The 24,867-nt window shown below is 27.9% G+C and overlaps 1 protein-coding gene across 1 annotated transcript in view; it reads left to right on the top strand.

Moving 5' to 3' along the window:
• The window catches only part of LOC136989623 (calcineurin subunit B type 1), a 40,036-nt gene that overhangs the window by 1,168 nt on the left and 14,001 nt on the right, over positions 1–24,867 (top strand). Inside the window, exons 2-3 of the mRNA XM_067287846.1 lie at positions 9,067–9,106; positions 16,920–17,096. Coding sequence (XP_067143947.1) covers positions 9,067–9,106; positions 16,920–17,096 — 217 coding nt within the window. The remainder of the gene's footprint in view (positions 1–9,066; positions 9,107–16,919; positions 17,097–24,867) is intronic.

Raw genomic sequence — 24,867 nt, 5'->3', positions numbered from 1 at the left:
TTTGGACAGACTGTGTCTTCAAATTAATTTTCAATTATAACTGTGTTGTAACTTGAGAGTATGTCCACCTTTTTTAAATTTATTGGTGGTAGTTCTATATTTAATTCTATCTATATTTTGAATTTGATTTTTTCGTCTCATTACCATAAACTATTTCTTTAAATGTTTTGTACTGTTTTATCATAATTTGATATTGGGTGATGATTATATTCATAAGTTTTTTACTTGTTAGGCATTTAGAAGTTACTGCTTTGTTTCCTTTATACTACAAAATTAATATGGGATATATTTTAAAATATGTAAACATACTCGGAATTCTTAAACTATAATGCAAAGATAGTCTTATAAACTGTCCCCTTTCTTGCAGTTTATAATCATTATTGAGAAATGGACATTTATTCTAGTTTTATTAACATTCTGTCTTTCTCTTATTCTATATTTCCTTCCAAATATCATCTGTATTACTTTTACATATGATACCAGTCGTATTTTTATCCAAAAGAGACATTTAAATGATTAATAATGAAAGAGTCACTATAGTTAACATAATAATACTAACAATATACATTTAACAATAGATAAGTTTGTGGAAATGTGAATATTTTCAATCTAGTTAATGGATCATTTTCAATTAAGATAAGATAGAATAAGAATGTTAGTTCATAGGAAAGATGGAATAGGATAAACAAGTGAGGGGGAGATAGACTGATATAACAGAATGGTGTGAAAGAATAACAGAAATTTGCCAGACTGTCTTTCACACTATCATCTGATGTCATAGTATATCTCTCCACATTTGTTTAACTAATTCATCTTTTCTCTCACACACTAGTATTCTATTCTATTACACCTGCAAGATGAATGTTTTTGATGTGATTAATATGCCATGTTTTTCAAATTACTTATTGTTAAATATGTATTCTTTGCTTGATTACTAATATGCTAATTGGCAATATTATCTCTTCATACTTTGTGTAATTTTGCCTTATTTTTTGAAGTTAAATAACTGCCTATTTCAAATTAAAACATGTATCTATAAAATAAAATGTGAATTTTCATCTATACAGTTAATATTTTAAATAAGTAATCTAAGTACTAATTCAAAGAAATATACAGTTGAACCTGTTTATCTCAAACCTCTGTCTCAAAATTTATTTTTAGCCTAAATTCAACATATTTTCATATTTATCTCAAATAACTTTCTCCCAAAACCTCTATAATCTCAAATTATGGACTGAAGTATCAATTAAAAATTCAAAGCTCAGCGACTACATTTTTATAGCATAAATTATAGTTGAGAAACATTTCTTGCAAGACAGCGCACATACTGTAGGACCACTTAATGCCACTTTTCTCTGATTCTGTGTCTTGTTGGTCAAAGAAAGTCAGGCATCAGTAATAAAACTTTTTTGAAATAACTTAACAGAAATAGTTATTGATAAACTATTTTTATGAAGGTGTCAAAAATGTTTTATTTATACTCAATACTGGTATCTACCACACTTGATATTTTATTAATGAAGTACAGTACTTCTAATCAAACCCATTACTGTTTACTATGTAGAACTTCTATATCTCAACATACCTATCTCAGATTTTTTTTCTTGTTCCCATGAGATTCAAGACAGCTTTGACTGTATTTTAACTATTTGCCCTAAAGTATATTATTTTGAAGGATTTTTATAAATGCTATTTGCAAAATTAATTCTAATTGCTGCTTCACTCTTTTTTAATAACTTTTATATTTGATTTTATTTTTATTAAGCATTTAACTTTTTAATGAAGTAGTTTATTATGTAAATTATTATTGAAGTTAAACATTGTTTTTAGACTTGTTTCTTTATTTAATTTCTCTTGTTCTTTTGAGCTAATGGTTCAAGCATTTGTGTTGTTGATCAAAATTAATAAATCTAATTTATTGTATATTTACTTACTTACTATTCATCTTTTATCAATAATACCATTAAAAATATAAATCCTGGTTCCAGCTTTATTGATATGATTTTCAGTTTTTATTGATGAATATTTTAAAATTGTTTCAACAAAGTATGTAAGAATTTAATATCTTAATATCTGTTATATGATAGATGTTGCATGTTGTAATCATGAATAAAGTTATCAAAATTAGCAATTTCAAAACATACAAATTAAAATATTTCACAAAACTTTAACAAAATTCTTATTAAAATAAAAATTATCATCATTACTGTTGTTTAAATAGGCCTTTTTAAAAGTCTTTCATGTTATTAGCCTCAACATGTAGCTAATAATAGCTATTTGTTATCAGTTATTGTCCTCAGTCTTAACCAGTATTTTAAACATTGGTTCAATTGTTATTAACTTGCATTAAAATAATTTAAATTGCTGGCATTTTGCTTGACGTTAAAGTGAACAGCAGACAAATATTACTGTATGACTGAAGTGTGACAAACTGTATGACTGAAGTGTGTAACTTGATTTCTTAACCAAAAAATATTATAATAATTATTTTAAAATATTCTTGTAATGTTTAATGAAACCAGAATTTTCTGATTGTAGTCATATTTATTTACTTCATTTAATGTTACCAGTTTCATCTAGTCCCAAAGTAATTTATAATAGGCGTAGTCTACTGTATTTGTTTTTAAAGAAAGTGTTTATAAACAAAACTAGTACTAACCTATTATAGAAATAGTGAAACATTCAAAATATATGAATAATTTCTATAGTATAAAATTGTTCAATTTAAAAAAAAATATATATATTTTATGTTTAAAGAAGACATTCTAGAAGTTAATGTTATTTGTTTTTTTATTTACTATAGCATTTATACAACAAAAAAAATTATTCTAACTGTTCTAACTAAATTTCCTGGAAATTTTTCTGAAAATTATTGCACATTAGACACACAATAAAACAATTTATGAATGAATTAATAATTATTACTATATAGTTTAGGAAAATTCAAATTAAATCAGACTAATTTAATTATTTGTATATCTTATAATTTGTCATGCAATACTAACTGTAAGCCAATAAATTAACTTAAAAGTTTTTCAATTGAAAGAATGCTTTAATTTAAGCATGTATCATCATTGTAGGATAGCATATAGAATTATAAACTTTATGTAATGTGCTGATTATAATGAAATTAAAATTGTAGTTGATGGATGACCTATTTTATTGTGGTGAGCTAATTAACAACTAACTTCAAACATGCAAAATTTCTTTACACTGACAAGTTGTAATTTTTTTCTGAAAAATTACTTAAGAAAAGTATCACTTTTTGCAAAAAGTAACAACTTTTTAGGGTTTACTTTTTACAATAATAATAATAATGATAAATTTTTTTGAAAACACAACCACATTTTTATGATTTAAAAATATATTATAAAATAATGTGTTTTATTGTCATTTTTATAAACTTCTATTTTTTTTTATTTTTTTTGATTAAATAGCTAAACTTTTTAAATTTAGGGCACATTTGGAAATTGTAACCAGTATTGTTGGTAACATCAGTTACAATTTCCAAATTCGCTTTTAGTAATTTTTGGTTACTGTTATCATGAAGATAATACAAATACTCCTCCTGTCACAATATTCTATAACTCTGAATTCAACAATATTTACACAGAAAATACAAGAAAAACAAGGCTAGATTACAATACAGAAGAAATCTGACAATATAACTACTATGTGATGAGAAAGATAGTGCTATTTGATGAAGCCTCCTTAATCTACTTGGTAAGGAAAATAAATGATTTAAGACCCTTCGAACAACTATAAATTTATCTTTCTGAAAAAGAGAATTGCTTTTAATTAATGTATTATATTTGCTATCTCTTGTCAACATAAATAGTTGGTTTGTGTTATAAGCTTGTGTTCCAATATATTTTGTATGTTTTCATGTAAGATGTGGCATTTCCTATAAGTGTTGTCTGAAAGTATTGCCTTTTTAAAAGGATATAATTGCTATAATTGCTTGTATTTATGATCTTGTCTTGTATGGCAATCATAAACCCTTCCATCTCTCCAAGAGCATTTGTGAATCAACCATCAGTTTGATGCAATTTTGTCAACATGATTCTGACCAAGATCATTATACTGCATTCGCATACAATCCACGACTCACTTTAATCTCGATTGCAACTGTTGCCAGTCGAATGTCAAGCTGTTCGCACAGCTAGTCCACTTGAGAAGAACCCGGCTATTGCATGCAATGATAAAACTGACATAACTACTCGATTTTGTTGGTGTTTGTGACTTCACAAACACCAACAAAAAAAAATGGAAGTTTTGGTTAGAAATAAATACTTTTTTTGCCATATATCTAATAATAGCCAGATCTCATTGTCTCTCCAAATATCTTTTTCATTTATTTGTTGATAGCCCAACACATGTTCTGCAGCCATCTTGTTCCTTCTCAAGCACACGGGATTGTGGGAACTCTCTTATGACTGGATCTAGTTTCAAAAACTCTCTTGTGTCAATAGCAATTGAATGTTGTTTCAGATGAGAAAGGTCGCACCACAACACAGTCACCGAACTTGATCACAATCTAGATTGAAATGCTCAGTGCAAATGGGGTATTAGGATGCCTACCAAGGAGCTCCTTTTTTGGATCCAGTAGACACCATTCATGGTGTCTGTCTTTCTTGTTTACTGTATTAGATTCAGATCAGTATTGTATAGGTTTAATGATACACTGTTTTTATCTCAAGAGTTATTTGTAACTGTGGTGATTTTTATAGAAATATATTTTTGCAGTGTTTGTAGTGAAGATTAAAATATTTGATGTATTATGGTAGTCTTTCTATGGAAGAGTTAGGATTAGCTCAGTGTTATGGTAACAGTGGATAGTTTATTTTATTCTTGATGAATGCACTGATTAAGACATGCAATCCTAAAAAGGGTGTGGCATTATTATGGAAGTAGTTAATACTGTATTTTTTTTCTCTTAATTTATTTTACTATTATTTGTTGTTATAGTACAGACTAATTTTATAAATGGCTTGATTTGACTGAAATTTTCTAGAAAAATCTATTTTCGATGATAAAAATAAAGTTGGTAGAAGATTCTAGAAGTCATATCAACTCGTGGTCATTGGATAGTGTACACATACTGGTGAACTAGAAGTTGTGGAAACTTTTTGAGAAAAGATATGCTTTTCTTGTTTATGGGCAAAAAAGACAAGTCAAAAGAAAGGAGGGTTTACTTAGAAACATTGTCACAAATGGAATAAAAATAAAATTATATACCATCTAAGAAAGTTGTAGGCTCTGACTAAATATGTAATTACTTTGTTTTGATAAATTTTGTAGGAAATATAAAAAGCAAATGGAAAAATTTGTTGAAGCACCAAAGAAATGAAACTGTGCAAATTTATTTCTCCAAATAACACAAATTCATACAGCTATCTACTTTCTTAAATATCAAGATGTGAAATTTTCAGTTACAGAGTTTGAAGAAATTTTTACATCTTGATTTTCAAGCAGGTAGCTGTGTTTAAAGAAATTAAACATAAAAAATAACTTTGAAGAGATGCTTCCAGTTCCAGATTAAACAGGTTAAAACAGAATAAATTTACCAACAAAGATTATATGATTTTATTGTCTACAAGAAAAATAAGTTAGCCAAAGAAGATCCATATGTTTAGATGTTATTATGTCAAGAAAAAAGACAAACACTTAATTGGCTACTAGATATTTATAAATTTCATTTCAGTTGTCTTCAACATTGATAAGTCTTTAGTATATTTTAACATGTTGTCAATAATAATTAATTAAAAAAACAATAATGAGAGGACTTATTTACAGCTTCAACTGTCTACTTACTTTAGAATGAAGAAATGTGTCATGCATACAGTGATTTCAAAATTGAAAATACTAAAAACCTAGGCATTGTTTATACCACTTAAGATGAGATAAAATAATCCATAACCTGCAGCCTCATAGATAAAACTCTTACAAATTAGAAAATTTGGATTTCTAGTAGATCCAAAGAGTGAAAAGGTATACAGATGTCCAAATTTAAATTGAAAAAACATTTTGAGGTCATTTCCAACACCCTTCCTAATGTCTAAAAATCTCTTAATGTTTAAGTCATGGAATAAGCTATGAGGTCTGTTCAAAAAATACGCGGACTGTTTGAATTGTGCGGCTCCAGTTGGTTCCAGGGAAATCCGATTAGTGTCACTAGGTTTGTACAGATCTTCTGGTGATAAAGCCGTTTTCCGATTACAGATATCTTTATTTGTTGATTAGCTACGCGGTTTTTAGTGAAGTGCGATTTTTTTCATTTGTTGGATTTCAGAATGAATGACACGAAGTATCAATGACTTGCTGTGAAATTTGTGTTAAACTTGGAAACAAAAGTCTAATTGTCCCAGTGACATTGAAACAAAGGTCCAATTGTCCCAGTGGGTGGGTGAAACGTCCCCCAGACTCAAAAAAGCTCTCTAAGTTCGATCCAATGTCACGGTGATGCTGACAGTTTTTTTTAATGCTAAGGATGTTGTTCATCCAGAGTACCTCCCCAAGGCTCCACAGTGAACCAGACTTACTATATTGATGTTCTGAAACATCTGAGAGATGCCTTCTGTCGCAAAAGGCCAGAAATGTGGAGGAGTGGAAACTGGTTTCTCCATCACAACAATGCTCCAGCCCATTCAGCTCTCAGAACTCATGAGTTTTTGGCCAAACACTTGATCACTGTTCTTCCCCCCACCCCCATTCACCTGATCTTGCTCCTTGTGACTTTTTCTTGTTCCCAAACTCAAAAGACTCTTGAAAGGAAGAAGATTTGAGAGGATTCCCGAGATTAAGGCAAATGCGACAAAGGTGCTGAAGGACATTACAAAAGAAGCGTACTAGGACTGTTTCAACAAATGGAAACAACGTTGGGATGGAGAGTACTTTGAAGAGAACCCAGACATGTAACTTCTACATAAAGTATATTTTGTTTTATGACGCCAGTCCGCGTATTTTTTGAACAGACCTCGTATTTGAAAACTTAAATCTTTAATCCATTTTTGATTGTGGACTAACCAAAAGTGGATTAAAAATGCTGCAGTAGAAACTTGTATGTATCTGATTCTCTAGATTCAAAACAGTCTAGAGAATCGGAAGTGAGTAAGACTAATGTTCAGATATTAAGTGATGATAAAACTGATGACTATTGTTCTGATGATGTAATTTATTTATTAATAATTATTATGTAATTATTTATTAAAGAATAATGTAATTTATTTATTAATAATTATTATGTAATTATTTATTAAAGAATAATGTAATTTATTTACTAATTTTGAAAATAAACTTGAACTTATTTTTGCCAGAACTTGAAGTTGCTTAGTTACCTAAGTTACCTAAGATACCTAAGATTATACCTAAGATAATTCCTTAAATAAATTTTATTCAAGGAAATAACTAATAAAATTTGAAGTGTTTTTGAAATTATAAGTTTATTTTCAGTTAATAAAAATAATATAATAATAATTTGCAAGCTCTTAGCACAGATTATTTACATAGGCATAATCAGATAGCAAATATAATGCACCAAGAACTTGCATACAAACAGATTATTAGACACCCAAGTACCATACCATAAATATATTTATGGTATGGTACAGGCAGTATTAGAAAACAACGCACACAAATTAAACTGTGTTAGAGCCATAATCACAAATAAAACAATTCATTGCAATAGACCTAACATCACTTTTATTAACAAATGCAATAGTCTATTATATAAGATTGCTTATATAATAGACATTTCCATTCCAAACACTCTTAAGATAAAAATGCATATGCCGAAAAATCAACTTTCAATTTATGAACTAAGTAATCAGTAGGCCTAACACTAAACAGATAAATTCATGTAAAACTTTTTTAAACTGAAAGAATGCTTTAAGCATGTGCCATCATCCTAGGATAGAATATATAATTATAAACTTGATATAATACATTGATTAATGGAAATGAAATTGTCACTGCCATGAATAACCTACTTATTAGCACCCCATTTAATGTGGGATGCTAATTAAATAGACTTTGATGTCCATTTATGGACATCAGATTAAGACTTCGATGCCCATAAATGCAAAATTTCTTTTGAGGGCAATGGTTGTGCAATGGTTTTTTTTCCCTGAAAAATTATTTAATTTAAGAAACTATTTTTTGCTGAAACATAAAATGTTTTTACTGTTTGACCGATTTTTTTTCAATATTAATATATTTTATTTTATAATAAATACACCAAAAAATATAAAAAATGAAGGAAAAACTAATGTATAAAATGACAATAAAACTTCAAGTCAATTCAGAAAGTTTTGAAATGCAAGTTATTACATGTAATTTGCAAATTTCTCATGTGGAGAACAAGTGACTATTTTATTTTAATTCAAGCTGACATGAAATTTTATCCATCAAATAGTGTTAAAAAGAGGTTTCATAAAAATTAAAACTGTGGTTCTATAACTGAAACTGACTGATCATGCTGCAAGCACATAACCTTGTAAGTAGGCAGCAATGTAACACGACTGATCAGAAAGAAAGTAAACAACGTTCCGATTTCACTTCTAAAACACAAGATTCCTGCATTTTGGAAAATTTTCCCAGTTAATGTCTATAGGCTCAACTGAGATATATTCCATTTTATTGTAATATTTTTGTGGCTATTGCTGTACTAATTCAATTGCCATTTATCCTGAAGGTAAATAAGAAAAGACCAAAAACATTCAAAAATTAAAAATATTGCTGCATTTTAAGGCTGTACTAATATTTTTTTTATACTGCAGATTTCCCTGGGACTGCTTTAATTTTCCTCAAACCTCCATCAATTAATGCAATCAGAATAAGGAATAAAAATTATGTATTCTAATTTACATATTCTATTTCTTACAGCATGAGAATACTCAACCTGTAAATAAGAATATAATTATTAATTTTCGTAATTAATATTAATTCTATTCAATTTAAAATATATATATATATATATATTTTTAATTATTATATAATAAAATATTTATTTTTCCTATGTATTATATGTTAAAAAGTTTTTAAAAATTGCCTTTTTTTCTGTTTTAGGGAAATGAAAGCTCCCTTCCAATTGATATGTGTTCAACTTGTAAGTTATTCATATATTTAATTTAAGTTCTAGCTAAAATTTAAGCCTGAATATAGAATTCAAACATAATAGTCAACGTTAATGATAGAATAAGTAAATAAAATTTTAATATTTTTTTCCGCTATTATTTAATTTGAATATTTTACGATATTTAATCCGAATCTTAATTGACTACTTGGCTTTTGACTATCAATTAACTAGTAAGATTATTTGAAAGATTAAGAGATGTTATAACTATAAATATACTTTTAAGCTCACTAATCATATAAGGTTAAGAATTTTAAAATACATTGCAAAATCTTTGTTTTAATTTTACCAAAAGCCAGGGGAAATGACTGAAAATGAAGTAATAGCTAAGATTTAAAGTGTTTAAATTTAGCACATCAATTAGCCATTTAATAATGCAATAAATTGTATATTACTATAAGAATATAATCGTACACTTTTGTTTTGTTAAAAGATTTTTAATTTACTCATTAACATCCATATTTTTATTTGTAAAGCCAAACAACCACCAAATTACATCAAGCTATTTTTCTGCAATTTATTTAATTGCAGAAAAACAGTGCACAAAAGTGGTGGTTGTTTGGCTTTACAAATTTATCAGGTTTCGTGATGTTTGTTTATGTAGATATTTTTATTTATTTATATAAAATGTTAACTATAATGATAAAATTACTGTTGCTTGTAATTAAAACTTTTTAATCTCAAAATTGTGCAGTAAAGAAAGTCATTGTTTTCATTATAGATTGTCATAAGTCCAGTATTTAAGTAAGTTATTCTATTTGTTTTGAATGATTACAGCAAAACATCTGTCTTTATAGGATATAGTTAGTACCTTATTAATGAACAGTATTGAACTTCACGAATCTATTACAATTCCAGTATGAAAATTATGGCTTAGGTGTGTCAATCTTGCAGAATATTTATTTTTAATGATTAAAATATATGGAGAAATTTTAGATTTTGCTACATTTATGGTAATAGTTTTGTCCATAAACAATCAAACTTTACTCACAAAAAAAGAAAACTTTAAAACATCCTATAATTTTAGTAAAAGTTATTGTTGAAGTTCATGGATGAAACACAATTTATATGTCAAATAATAATTGAAAAGATTATCAGTTTGTAACTACATCAATTTTGTATAAATCATTAATTTCTAATGTAAGTATTTTATGTAATAAAGGTGTCTATACAATGCAAATGGAAGAGAATTCTGCAAATGTTTAGACAATTAAGTTGATTTTTGTACTTAAAACACATTTGATGTTTTTCTGGAAGAGAGTTGTGGAATTCATTTGGGAAACTTAGTCATACTTTTACCTGTAAAACAAAAAACTAAGCACATAGATATAAATTACAATTTAAAAAATAATAATTTAACGTCATGCTATTATACATGACATTTAATGATTTTATCTTAAATTAGTTGAGTTTGTTCTAATTGATATGTATGAAAGCAGTGCTTGTGCTAGACAAAATATTCTGAGTCATTTTGAATTGTGGATCATAGGAATAAGTACAAAGAATTAAGAGTCAAATTTTTAAAAATTTATTTCCTAGTAGTCATTGATTTCATATAATTAAATACACATTTATGATTAATTTTTTTTTTTTAATTCAGATTGCTTGCTTACAATAAAAAAAACTTAAAGTACTTAAACAGATGAGAATGTTACATGATCATGAGATTATTTTTTTCTTCTATCTTTCATATATTCAAATGCTTTAATAGCTTTGCATTTGTAAACTGAAAACTGATGGACCATTTAAGGTTATTGTCGACAAGGTTTTTAGATCATCCTTTTGTAAGCAGATTCTTTGAGAACAATTTATTCAATTCTCTTCACTAAATGCTTTTGCATGAAGTACGTTCAGTGATAAAACTGGAACCTAAGCATGATGTGGTTGCTACAATACATTTATTAATCGTGGTTTCAAATTCATTTAAGCTTTTAATTTATTTATATTTTTACAAGATTTTATAATTTAAAAGTATTAATTATAAAGTTTCTTAACTTATTTTTTATTCTGCTAGTTATTTTGTTGTATTAATTCAACTGTATTTAACTGTTGACCATGTTACTAACATTTTTAAAAGATAACTAACAATTATTTCTTTATCAGTAATTCAGTAATGTCAAAAACTAAACTTTTATCATAGTCCTCACCCACAGCTGCCACCAGCTGTGGGTGAAAGTGTGGCACTAGTGATATGGTTATGAATTGAGGACAACTCAAGTGGATATCTTTTTAAACTTTATATTAGTTCAATCTTGCTCTGTGTCCCAGTACAAATATAAACAGTAAGATTATTATAATGAACAGAACTTGTAAAAGAGAATTTTCTATTCTCTTTTACAAGTTTTCGGTAGAAAGCAAATTAAGAAAAGTAGATTTCAAAGTTAGATTGGAAAGAAGGTATAACAATTTGATGATTTCTTAGCAGTAGAATAAAGTTTCTCAGTTTAAGCTGTGACTTATTTGTCCTACTATATATATAAAAAAAAGACATCCTGAAAAAGCTATTACAATGCTTTACTTTTGTTTTTATTTTCATTGTTTTTTTTTTTTTTAATTAGTAATTCACAAATTACTTCCAGCATTTTACAAAGGAATGTTACTTTTATTCAAGCAAGTTTTTTACATTCTTTTTACAATCAAAGGTAAGTAATATTGAAAGCAAAATATGTGAAGCAGGTTGATTAACTTTTCAATAAATTCCACATATTTATTTTGACAGCAATTTCTTTATCAAAACTTGAAAAGACAAAGGTGACAATCCTGCAGACCTAAAATGACATTTGAATTTGAGCATAATATTGTGTCTTTGACAGTGTGTCCCATATCTAATTGACAGTAATTAACAAATTTTATTACATAGGATCAGTTTTACATGAATTCTTTATAATTTATCATGCTAGTAATTATTTAAGTTAAAAAAGATATCTTTTTTTTTTATTTTTTTGAGATTTGAGGAGCTGGTTTAGTTAAGATTAAATAAATACCTACTTAAACTTTACTAAACCAGGCAAGTAGATAGGTACCTAAATAGCAAACCAAGTCTTTTGATTAATAAGAGACCACAAAGGATATTTATAAAACCGTTTATGACAGTTTTCATTGCCATAACAGGTAAAAAGTAAAAATTGTTATATCCGTTATGACCAATTATCTAAGCATTCAAGTGTAGATCATCTAGGAGATAAATGTGTAATTCTGTTTTCTATTGTAGTTTTAGTAAATGAAAGACTAACAAACTTATGGATTACTACATTGGCTGCCTGACAAGATTCGCTTGCATTGGCAGCCATTGATAACTAATTAAGACAAGTAAAAATTATTATGGATGCTTATCAAACAACAATATGCAAAATCCATGGGGGAAGCTTAAAATAAATAAAAAATATGGCCAAAATAGGAGCACCAGCAACAACAGGTGACTTTACTTTGTAGAGAATTATGGTGCACCACATGCTTCAGTGAATATTGTAGTTTTCTAAGCTTATATGTTACAATAGCTACAAAAAAAACATTGCACATTATAATATTTATTCTTATCTTTATTAGTAGTCTTCAAAAGTATTATCCATAATGTCATAAACATTCAAATTTTAACTTTAACAAAATAGTGAACTTATTTCAATAGCTTCAACAGTTAAACAATCCCTCTTTTCAATGTTCCTACTTTACTCACTAGGCAGCAGTAGTCTTCCCATGGGTGACAATAGAATAACACACCATCCAATTTTCAAGAATTTTTTTTTTACGCTTTTTTGAAAAATATGAAAAACCTTGATTAACTTTTAAAATTGTAGATTGATCTCTCTATTTCTGAATAAGTGTATCAATTTGACAATTTCTTAATATGAATTTAGTTAAACTGGTTGTTAAAATGAATTTATTTTTTTAACGAGAGAATACATCATCATTTAGAAATAAATCAAAAAATTAATCTTTTTCATTAATTTTTAAATTCTTGATTTATTATTGCATTGTTTAATAAAGTAATGCTTATGCTTTGATTTAAATTTTCTGTTTCAAAATAAATCCAAACAATAATGTCATAGTAGTACAGAATAAGGCTTCGTTAGTATAAAATATAAAATGTTTTAATTCAGTATTCGTCATTTTATAATTTAAGAGCTGAAAGTCAAAAGGGTTTAGGTTCCAAACAAAATCAATTAGCGTTTATGTTTAATTACATAAAAATATCAATTATATTCTATAGATTGATATTCACACCAAATATTGTAAAGTATCTGTCCTACAATATCAATTATAAAAATTATAATTATTAATTAACCCTAAAATTTTATAGAAAAATGAATGACAAAAATAGTTTTAACCAACTTTTTTGGTTATGATTTGACTTTTCAATTCTGTTGATGCTTTTCAGATGTCGCTTTGTAATCCCATTGAGATCATTAACGCAAGACTAAATTACATAGGCCTATACAAAATAGTTTAGATGAATTTTAAAATATTTAATTAGAAAAATTATGAAAATTTATTGGTTTTTTGATATATATTTTTTTATATATTCTTTTTATTGCTACTATAATTTTAGATATGATTTCTAATTGTGTACAAGATTGGATATTGTATATTGATTTGATAATTTGATCAACATATGGATATTGTTGTTCAACTGCTATCCATATATTATCTACATATATCAAGAAGGGTTGATTTTAATCAACATTTTTGTTATTCTTTTAAACTTTACAGTTTATAAAATTTAATTGATTCATTTTTAATGTAAAATTTAGTAAGTTTTAATATCTTACAGAAAGTTGTTACTGTTATGTATAAATGTATATGTACATTTTGTTTTACATATATAATAATTGTATACAAAAAGAAATAATACACAGTGTTTTTTCCCGTAGTTAGTTAGTTTAAAAATATTGTATTGCACAGGAAATTTTTATTGCCAGAAGTTCTTGGGGTATATCCAACAATTTAGTCACACTATTTATATACTTCAAAATTTAAACACATTGTCAATAATATAGACAAATATTTCATTTATATAGTTAAAATAAATAGCATGTTTATATGAGAATTTAATTAATTTTTAAGTTAAGAATTAAATATTACTAATAAATGTAGTTGAATACTTACTAATGAACTTTAAGAATAATTTTCAATATAATCTTGAAGCCGTATTAGAAGTATAAAATTTTAAAATTGCATATTTTATTATATACTTTACTTACTTGGTGTCCATTTTAATGAAATTTAAAATGGAATAAGAAAATTTAGATTATTTCCAAATTGTTTTTTAAATATAAAGATAAAATTAAATTAAAATTAAATTTATTACTATAATAATTTATAGTATAACATGCAATTGTTACATTCTGTGAAATTGAAATCACAAGTAAAATGTAGTCAATAATGAGATTTATAATTAAATCATGAAACTTGAATAAAATCCACTTAGATATTTTATACATATGTACAACTGAATTTTCAGAATATCATAGTAAAAATGATGCTAATTCACTATTACTTCAATTTATTTCTAATTAAGAATTCTTCAATGTCGAACTGGACAAATGTAATAATCTCCACCATTCTCAAAATTAGAAAGGTGATAATTTTGAGGTTGGTGGAGATTATACTTATTATATATTTATAAATTTGACCTTTTTTTAATTAACTTGTCTCTTGTTTATTTTGAATAGAAACATTAAAATACAAATTTTAAAAATCTAGCAAATCCACTTTGCTTTGAGAATTTTTTTTTTATATTTTGTATCTACTTCCTTCTAGTAACTTCCATATGATACTGTTATCTGCAGTTTCTCTGAACATGTTTAGCTACAGAAAACTGTGTAAAAATGATAAAAAGTGTAAAACAGCTTATGCATCTTTAGCTCTTGTTTAAGAAACCGCAATATATTATACAAGATAAAGACGTTACATAAAAAGGGTTTCTAGGTAATGTGCTGTTGATAAAAATAAGAATGTGTTATCAGTTTAAAATTGTATAAGTCTGCGTTGTATGTGATTGTGTGTACGTACACAGCTGAACTTGGTTAATTGAATTACCCAATCCATTTAAATTTGTATTTAAGAAATAGTTTTTCAAAATTTATAGTAAAAAATCAAATTTTCTGAAGTTACTAAAATTCTAATTTTATAAAATGCATGCATCTCGGGGTTTAGGTGAAATTTCTAAGTGTTTTAGTTCTGGTAACATTTGTCTGCAGTATGGTTATTTAGCATTGCTTTTATGTTTAAGTATAAAATCTGCACAAATTTTTTTTAACTAAAAAAATAGTTCAGGTTATTGAAAGAAATGGAAAAACCAGTAAAGAGGGAAAAAATAGAAATGATATTGCCAAAGAATATGGAATAGTGATGAACACTGAATTTATAGAAAACTAATTTAATTTTTCAAAAATGGATAATTTTTGGATTTTCCTGATGTTTTGAATAAAAGGATTTGATTTTATATTTACTGTGAAAATGTTTTAATTGATTTTTCTTTTATAAAATAGTTCTTGGTACAACTTAACTCTCAGTTGCATCAACTGGACTAACGCATTTAGTTATGCGGCATCTCGAACACTAGATTATTTTCTAAAATTATGAAATTATGGGCGTCGCATGAAAAATTATGATTACATCTTTAATTTATGCACTTTATCTTTCTAATGATATAAAATACTTGTAGATTGAAAAAAAAATGCATTATTATTTTTTTAATGTTTATTTTAATGTAATTTGATTGAAAAATACAGAAAAATAAACATATCAGATTCAACAGTAAATTATCTCAAGTTTCATAGTTTGAGATTGATAGGTTGTCTTTTAAGGTCCAGGTAGTAAAACTATTATTTTGCAGAAGTATGTCAATAAAGCCCCAAGTCATGTTCACTTCTGATGTAAACAAACTGCAATGCTTTTGTTACCCTATTAAAAAAGTTCTCTTCTTAGTTAGAATACAGTCAAATTTTGTGTTATTTGGTAAAATATTTTATTTAAGATTAAACGGTTAATTTTGTCAGATCTATTTTATTTTCTTTTATGCAAAATAGTGATGCAGTTGTCAGAAATTAATATCACTTATCATCATAACTTTTAGCTGGTTGTTAAGATGAAAATGCTTTATATATGAGAAATGAATCAAAGAAATAATATAAAAAACATCAAATATTTGACAATTTACAATATGATGTCAAATGCGAAAATTTCTAGCTTAATAATTTAAAAAATGCTCATAATTTAGTCATTAGTCATGATAACTGAATAACACTGTTACGTAATAAGCAAAAATTGTACGGGTTGCAAACTTTGCATTTTAAAACTTATTTTTGTTTAGACAGTGATGCAAGCAATTAATGAATTTAGAAAATTAAGAATTCATGAATATCATGAATTAAGGATAATTTATGGGCATTAGGTTTATTCTTTTTTAAATTGAGAAATAATGTAAAAGTAGAAAATACTAAATATTGTATGAAACATCAGTATATTCTCTAACTTGTTCTAAATATTTGTTGTAAATTAGATTAATTCAAATGTACCTATAGAGCATCTTGAAAAAAGTGTCGTATAAAAATGCGCGATGATATGTAGAATGTAAATGGACACGCAGTAATGTCATGTATTGATTTTGATGCCTATATCACCTTTTTGTTTTTTTAAATATGAAAAAGTATTTTTTATATGAAATTGAATTTATTATATTTCAATTATAAACTTAAAATTATTTTAAAATTTTTATTATAACTATTATATTTATAATAATATAAAATATACTATATATTAATTTTATAATTTTTATTTTATATAGTTGATGCAGATGAAATCAAAAGGCTTGGAAAAAGATTCAGGAAATTAGATCTGGACAATTCTGGATCTCTTAGTGTTGATGAATTCATGTCACTTCCTGAATTACAACAAAATCCGTTAGTTCAACGTGTTATTGACATATTTGATACAGATGGAAATGGAGAAGTTGATTTTAAAGGTATAATAAAGTAGTTTTAATATGAAATAACTTGCTAAAATTTTTAAAATAATAAAGCATGTTTAGGATTAAATGTTTGCTATAAAACCAATTGGTTAAATTAAAATACACAAGTGAAAATTTATTTAATTTAATTGATACATTAAACTCAATATTGACATTATCAAGCAGACATCAGTTTTTTTGTACTAAACTTTTAGAAATAGTTTTTACAGAATTTTTTAAAATATTCTATTACTTTTATTAAATAAGAAATGACAAAATTTAAGAGGTATAACAAGATAATCAGAACTTTCAAAGAAATAACTAGAGTAGTATTGAAATCCTAGTTTTATTTATTTCATGTCAGATTTGAAATTTCTTCTTATTTACATATCACATTGTTATAAAACTTTTATTGCTGTTTATATTTATATAGTTTCTATACTAAATTTTGTTTTTGAAAATGAAGAAATATATATTTATTCAGTAAAGGATCGCTCTTCTGCCAGGAAAGTAAATCTTAGTCATTAAAGTAGCTGTTTGGTATTTCCATTAAGCAGTAGAAAGTACTTTAGTTACAGAAGGGGGGATCTATCAAATTTTGAGTTAAATCATTATTATATAGTGATTTTGTATATAACTTAATAAATTATCAATATAACAATGAATGCAAGAAAAATACAAGAAGTAATCATAGTGTCCTTGAATGTAGTTTAATAGTTGTGATATCTTGGATTTTTCAAATATTATGTCAACAAAAGGAAGTTCAGAATAATTGCATAAGTCATAAATAAATACATTTATTTCTTTTTGAAAAATTAAAACAAAAGAAACAGCGCATCTTGTAACTGGCCTTTGGTATTAGGTTGAAAATGTTATGATTTATTAAATATACTGCTGAAGTTACATGTTGCACTGTCTCTCTTTGTTTATTTCTCTAGTTAAATCTTTCTTACTTATTTTGAAAAGTTAGTAATCTGAAAATCTATGAATTTGTATGTAATTAGAATATGCAGAGCCAATAACAAGTATGGTTAAATCTAAATTATTACTAGTTCTGGAAGCAAAAATCAGACTGAGATCTGGGTAGCATAGCTGGCAACACATCCACAAGGTAATTGTGAGGTGCAGTTTTGAGTCCCACTCCAGACTGATTCTTTTCTTCCAGAACTTTCTAAATTAAATATTAATTTATTTATAATTATTAATTTGTGAAGAGGTGGTGCCTAATGCCTACCTCTAGGCAAAATTACTGAATATTTAATTATTAAATATCAATAGTAGTCACATTTATAGTCTGATATAATCTAGTAGATTATTTGACCTTAATTAAAAATCAGGTTAATGGATGTTTATATTTGAATATACAGGGCTGCAAGTGAATTACTTTTTCAACTATTTATTTTCTTTTTATTTCCAGTTATTATTTCTTTCCTGTTTTCAGTATCAATTACTTTTTTGTTACTATTTGTCTCTTGACAATAAAGCGCGCATTCAGTATGAGAATGTAGATTAAAAAATGCAGTTGAAATAGAAGAAAAAAACATTCAGAAAAAAGTCATTTATAGTGGTGTCATGCTTGAAAGCATTCTCATTTTCACAGGTGCCATTTATGCTGTGGAACACAGTATTGTATCTTGTACTTGCATTTTCTAAGTGCAGATTGCTATGAATATGTATAAGTTACCCCACAATATGATGTCATGATGCTATTAGAAATGGGCAGCTTATCTGAACAGCAAACTACTAATGTGTATGTCTTCTGATCTAGTAATACTAAGGAAGAACATTGCAGCTTGTTTTGGACAAAATTATCTTTGTTTTATTCATCAGAAAGGTATGTTGAATTTCTGTTGTCTTGTCTTTACAGAGATGAGTGTTATGTGCACTATATAATTTCTTCAGTAAATTATCAACTTTGGTGATTTCAATCATCTAAAAATTATCAGAATTTCAGTAATCATTTCTGTGACAAACTCAGATATATCATTTAAAAAGAGATTTTGATGTACTGGTATTTTCCAACTGCCAGCATTGTCAGGTATCGAGAAAGGAAGGCCATATCTGTAATATGCAATAATGAATTCTAATTCCTGACTAATTCAGATGATAGTGAGGAGGCAGAGAATGACAGCTCCATAAATTTGCAGTAAATACCAAATACACACTTAACATTTTAGAAGCCAGAAAATTATTTAATTTTAGAAAGATTAATGTTTACAACACATTTACAATTTCATCAACAACTACTGAAAAAATGTTCTAAACTCAAATAGAAATAATTCTGTATATGTATACATATTTGTAATGTAAGGAATAATACAAACTAAAAAAGAACAATAAGGATTCCAGCTGTTTCATATAAGAAATGTTTTCATCATGGCTACTGCACTGTCCTTGTCAAGTTCCATGTCTGTGGATCTAGGCCATTTCCTTCATTTTTGGTGTTGATTACCTTATCCTTCATTATTATTTATGGATGCTATTCTACTTTTTTCAGTGATATCGTTTTCAATTCAGGTGTGACTGTCTGTAGTGCTCCCATTGTATATTGATATCTTTGTTCTTTGCAAGTTGTGCCAGGTCTATTGCATAGAACTTGTGCAGATATCTTTTTCATTCTTCTAATTGACAGTTTGGTTGTCTTTTAGATGTCATCTATGTACAATTTAAATTCTCTTCTTTTTTGTTATTTAGGAGGATCTGGTATATATACTGTTATTTTTTCTGTTTTTGAAATAGTTTTTCTTCTTCTTACCCCAGTGGAAAAGAGAGACTACTTCAAAATTCCCTAATGCAGTTGAAACTCTAAAATGATGTAACTTCAGTATGTGTAAATCAGTAATCAGTGTGTGCCATGTTATTACTTAATAATTTGCTTCTCCAGTGATCTGTGATGAAAGCCCTTTTTTTCTCTTCTCTATTTTGCTGTTAGTAAGTGTTGTTCATTAAGCCTGAAAAATGTTCTGTACTAAAGTTACTGTGTATCTTGTCCTGTCCATATGTAAGTAATCTCTTTTTGTACAATGCTTCTTGTGTGGCTAAAATTAGAATAACCTGGCATATTTATGTTGCCGTGAAAAACAATGTAAACTAATAATGTGTTGGTAATTTGATTTCTAAATGATTATCAAATTGATATTTTCTTTATCTTAGTTGAAAATGCTTAAGTTTTAGATATGACAGTTTGATGATGATGGTAGTAAAGTGTCATGTACTGTACCTGTTGAATGTGCTGGGTGTACCCATTGTTTTTTACCATATGGTTACTTTTAAAAAATTTTAGTTACTTTCTAACTGTTTTCAATCTCATTTGCCACTTGCAGCCCTGGAATATGATAAACATCTGTCAATTTGCATAATTGTTTTAAGATAGAAATGGGCACTATTAAGTAATGGATTCAATAGTCAATTTAACAATTACTAATAATTTTTAGTATATTTAATTGATGGCTAAGTTAGTTTTACTTTGATCCAGAGAATTCTTTTCTATATCAACAACAAATAACATGAACTTACCTAACAGTTTAGATATGAAGAGTAAATGCTTTATCTTATCTAGCTCCATAATAACTCTGATGAGAACAAGTATCTTTTTTAATACAATTTTTCTCTAAGACATTTTTAAATGATCTCTACAGTTAATTCTATTTTTATTTGAGAAAAAGTTTTACTAAATTTTTTTCTTAACTTTTCTTTTTGTCAATAAATTTTTAAATTTATTGAAAGAAAAACTGATTTAATGTTTACATTCATTTTAATTAGCCAAAAACTATACGAGATACATTTTAAATGATCCAACCTTTTCAGGAGACACTTATAGGAAATTCCACATAATGCATGAAACTACATTACACATCAAATAAGGCTGAAAGCTTATAACATAAATCAACTATTTACATTGATGTAACTAAATAACAAATATAATGCATTAAAAAACTTGCACACAAACACAAACAAACTATTACACATCCAGTAACCATACTACAAATGCATATCTTAGATGGTCATAGAAAACGACACACACAAATAGAGAGGTTTCATGTCGACATCACGAGTGACGTCATGAGCATGCGCAATTGTCCAGCGCCATCTTTGTGACTCTTTGTGACTTGTTTACGTTTTGTGTGTGTTCACGTGCGCTTTAACTGGAGTTCTTGTGTTATTTTTTTTTCATCGCGAATATCACTATGGTGATTTGTTGTGTAATTGGGTGTGATGCTAGTTCACTCAAGAACAAAGGAACATCATTTTTTAAAATTCCCGGCATTATTTGTCCTCAAGGATCCCAAACTGAGAAGCTTTCACGACAAAGGCAAACTGCATGGCTCTCGAGAATTAACCGGAAAAATTTCAATACGAATAAAGTGAATATCAATACAAGAGTTTGTCAGAAACATTTCATTTCAATATTTACATTAATAAACACTAAGTTATATTTTAAAACCTAAAAGAGTTTACTGATTTGCTTATATTAATTTATTTCGGTATAGTGCATTTATAAATGAATAACTAATGTAATTTCAAGCTTTAGCTAGTGCAAACTTATAAACGTTACACGTTAAAACTAAAAGCAAGTAGGCTTATTATATGCTAATTTCAACTAGAAAATAAAGGAACAATTTGAATTAAAAAAATTGCCACAGCTGGTTTTAATTAGACTTTTTTACTTTCAGACATAAATTCTTAGTTAAGAAATACGTAAAAACACGAGTTTTACGTACAAACAAAAGAAAACATATCTTTCCAAGCAATATTATTTCGCTGTTATTCATTACTTTTACTTTTATATCAGGAGAAACCCAGCCACTTGTTAAATAGTTATGGGCCTCTAAAGATTTATAAGCTTTCATTTGTGACAGGGTGTAGAAATTTGTTGTCAAAACCAAATAGTTTATAATTCACCAAATTCTACTTTCGGCCACAACTCTTGATCTACGACTTAGTCTGATAAACTGGCTTCGTATGGATCGCCTTGACATAACGAAATTTTCTCTTCGTATAGAGCTGCATCTCGTCCTGTTAGACTGCTAGAATAGCCCGCAAGAAAAAATTCTTTTTTAACTTAATCCATGATAATAGAACTGCAGTATTTTTGTACGTTTAAACTAAAAAAAGACGTCGAACAACAAACCACGTGCAAGCTAAGCGAGCGAAAACTACCACAAAAATGGCGAATGGGCGGAGCAAACGTGTGTTTTATCACGTGACATGTGACCTTGAAACCTCTCTATATACTATGGCAGCTAAGATCACATCAAGAATCTATCACAACAGATTAGGCAACATATTAACAAAATCAAAATTACATATATTATAGACATAGCTATTCCACACACCCACAACATACAAAATAAATACATGTATCCCTTGCTTAACACGAGATTTAATTAATGCATGAAATTACAATAGAGAGTCATTTATCCGAACACCGGTTATTCGAAATGTCAGTTATCCAAACGCTTTCCAGTCGGACAGTGTCATGCTGAATCAATCTTTTTTGATACTAGATTTACTTCTAAAGACTCTAGATCTACTAGATAGTAGTAGATCTAGTAGATCTAACTAGATCTACTTCTATAATTTTTATGTTTTTATATTATTCAATATATTTATTTTGTTTGTACAAAATAAAGAAATAATTTTTAACGATACAATAGCCTCGATTATTATTATAAAAATTTTCGTTAGGCTTAAAATCGACAAAAATTCAACACGAAGCGACACTCAATGGAGAAAAATTTCAACATCGGACAGGTTAATATATTTTTTTGTACATAATCAGTTATCCGAACAACCCCAGTCCCCAATTGATTCGAATAAACGACTCTTTACTGTAATTGTGACAATCCTTTTATATACATGACAGAAGTTCTAATTAATGAAGCTTTAACAGCTGTATATACTTAACATAGATATGTTTTTCTTGGCAAACAAGGTTTTAGTGATTTGCTATTTTCATGCTGAGGATGACTTCTGATATAGATCTGTAGTTTAATTAGAATAATTGTAAAATTTAACACATTACTGCTAATGTGATATTGTATTCTTTGTTTAGAAGCTTATTTTAAAACTTCATATTTTGTTTGCATAAAATCAATTCAAAATGTCTGCAGATAAAAGGCATATCAAGCATGTTGTATATTTTTTAAGTTTCGTAAAGGATATAACACCATACAAACAGTAAAAAATATCTGTAGTGTGTATGGGGAAGATGCTCCTAAACATAAGGCATGTCAAATATTGTTTTGAAAGTTTTGTTCTGGAAATTTTGAACTAAAGGATATGAAATGTATGGGGGTATCCAAAAGCTGTTTATGAAGAGAAATTTCAATAAAAAATTGTTAAAAATGGATGAATAACAACTTGTGAACTTGCAACAAATCGCAACAAATCTTAGTGAGTCACCAACATGATGATTATGTTCTGTATGCATTAAGTGGAAAAAACAAACTGGATTTTGAGTATAATTTTCTCTGACAAAGGTATGCTTCTAAAGTTTCATTTATTTTTAAATTAATTACTCATTTTTATCATAGAATATTTATTCTATGGATGAAAAAATAAAAATATTTATTATTAACTGAAAATTTATTGTAGTGGGTGTTGATGGTGATTTGGTTGAATACTGAGGTATTGTATTTGATTAACGTGATTTTGATATATGCAATAGCGTCAAGGGATATTTGTATACTGAAAAATTAGTAAATACAGTACCCTAATTCTAAAACTGAATTAATTTTCTGTGATTTTAAAAATTTTGAACCATACATTAATAGAAGAATTAAATAGGATTCTAGCACAAAATAACTGTTTGGTTCTATCTACTTCAGTTTTCAAGAATTTTTGTAAAAGGATTTTCCCATAGAAAAAGCATTATTTTTAACCCAATCTGCTGGAGATTGCATGCATAACCAGAGGTTACAATCTGCCTTAATTAGGATAACACAATGGTACAGTGGCACAAGGCAGAAAACAGCAAAATAAAAATTACTTGCCAAAGCCCATATTTGGTCCTCACATGCAACAGGTAACAGTGAGTTGCTCAAAACTTATTTTAACACTAGTGAAGATCCTTATTAATCCGTCAAAGATCTTTATGGTGAATCGTCTCGAGTTGGGTTTCGTGGCTCGAGAATGTCCGTAAGATGGTTCGAGGAAAGCTACACCTCCACACTCAACAAGTAAATATATACAGTTTATTTACACAACAAATATTTACAAGATGTACAATGTTTGACACATTACATACGCTATGCTACAAAGATGTAGTATCGCACGTCAGCTTGTCTATTGGGGACTGTTAAACTTCGGGGAATTCAGGTCGCCTTTCCGGAGTTGGCTCAACTATACGGCCTGTCCAGTCTCCGCACTCACCCGTCCCTGAGATCGTTTTCAGAGAACACTCTCTCTACACTCAGCGGGCTGTCCAAGTGCCTGAGACCACTGTATTATCAGTCTCTTGCCCTTCTCCCCGTTTCTCTCACCACACTTAGCTTTTAAGGGATTCTACGGCGACAACTTGCGGCCAATCAGATTCTTCTTCTCCCCTGGGAGCTTCCAAAGACGTCCGCCCTATTTCCCGACGACGTAGCTTACGTTCGCGTCCGTCCCTTTGTTTACATTTTTCCCCAAGTCGGCCGGCACGTGGCAAACACATTGACCCTTAAACGGAGACGCTACTCCTTTGATCTTTCCGGCCGTTTATGGCCCCAACGCCAGGTGGGTCCAATTATCTCTGTCGCGTGGCCTTTCGACGTAGGACGCTAAAAGCGACCTTTACAACACT

This window comes from Centruroides vittatus, unplaced genomic scaffold, assembly GCF_030686945.1.
Source record: "Centruroides vittatus isolate TY-2023 unplaced genomic scaffold, ASM3068694v2 scaffold_712, whole genome shotgun sequence".
Classification (NCBI taxonomy): Eukaryota; Metazoa; Arthropoda; class Arachnida; order Scorpiones; family Buthidae; genus Centruroides; species Centruroides vittatus.
The sequence above is the reverse complement of the archived record's forward strand: the minus strand, read 5'-3'. Positions and strand labels throughout refer to the sequence as shown.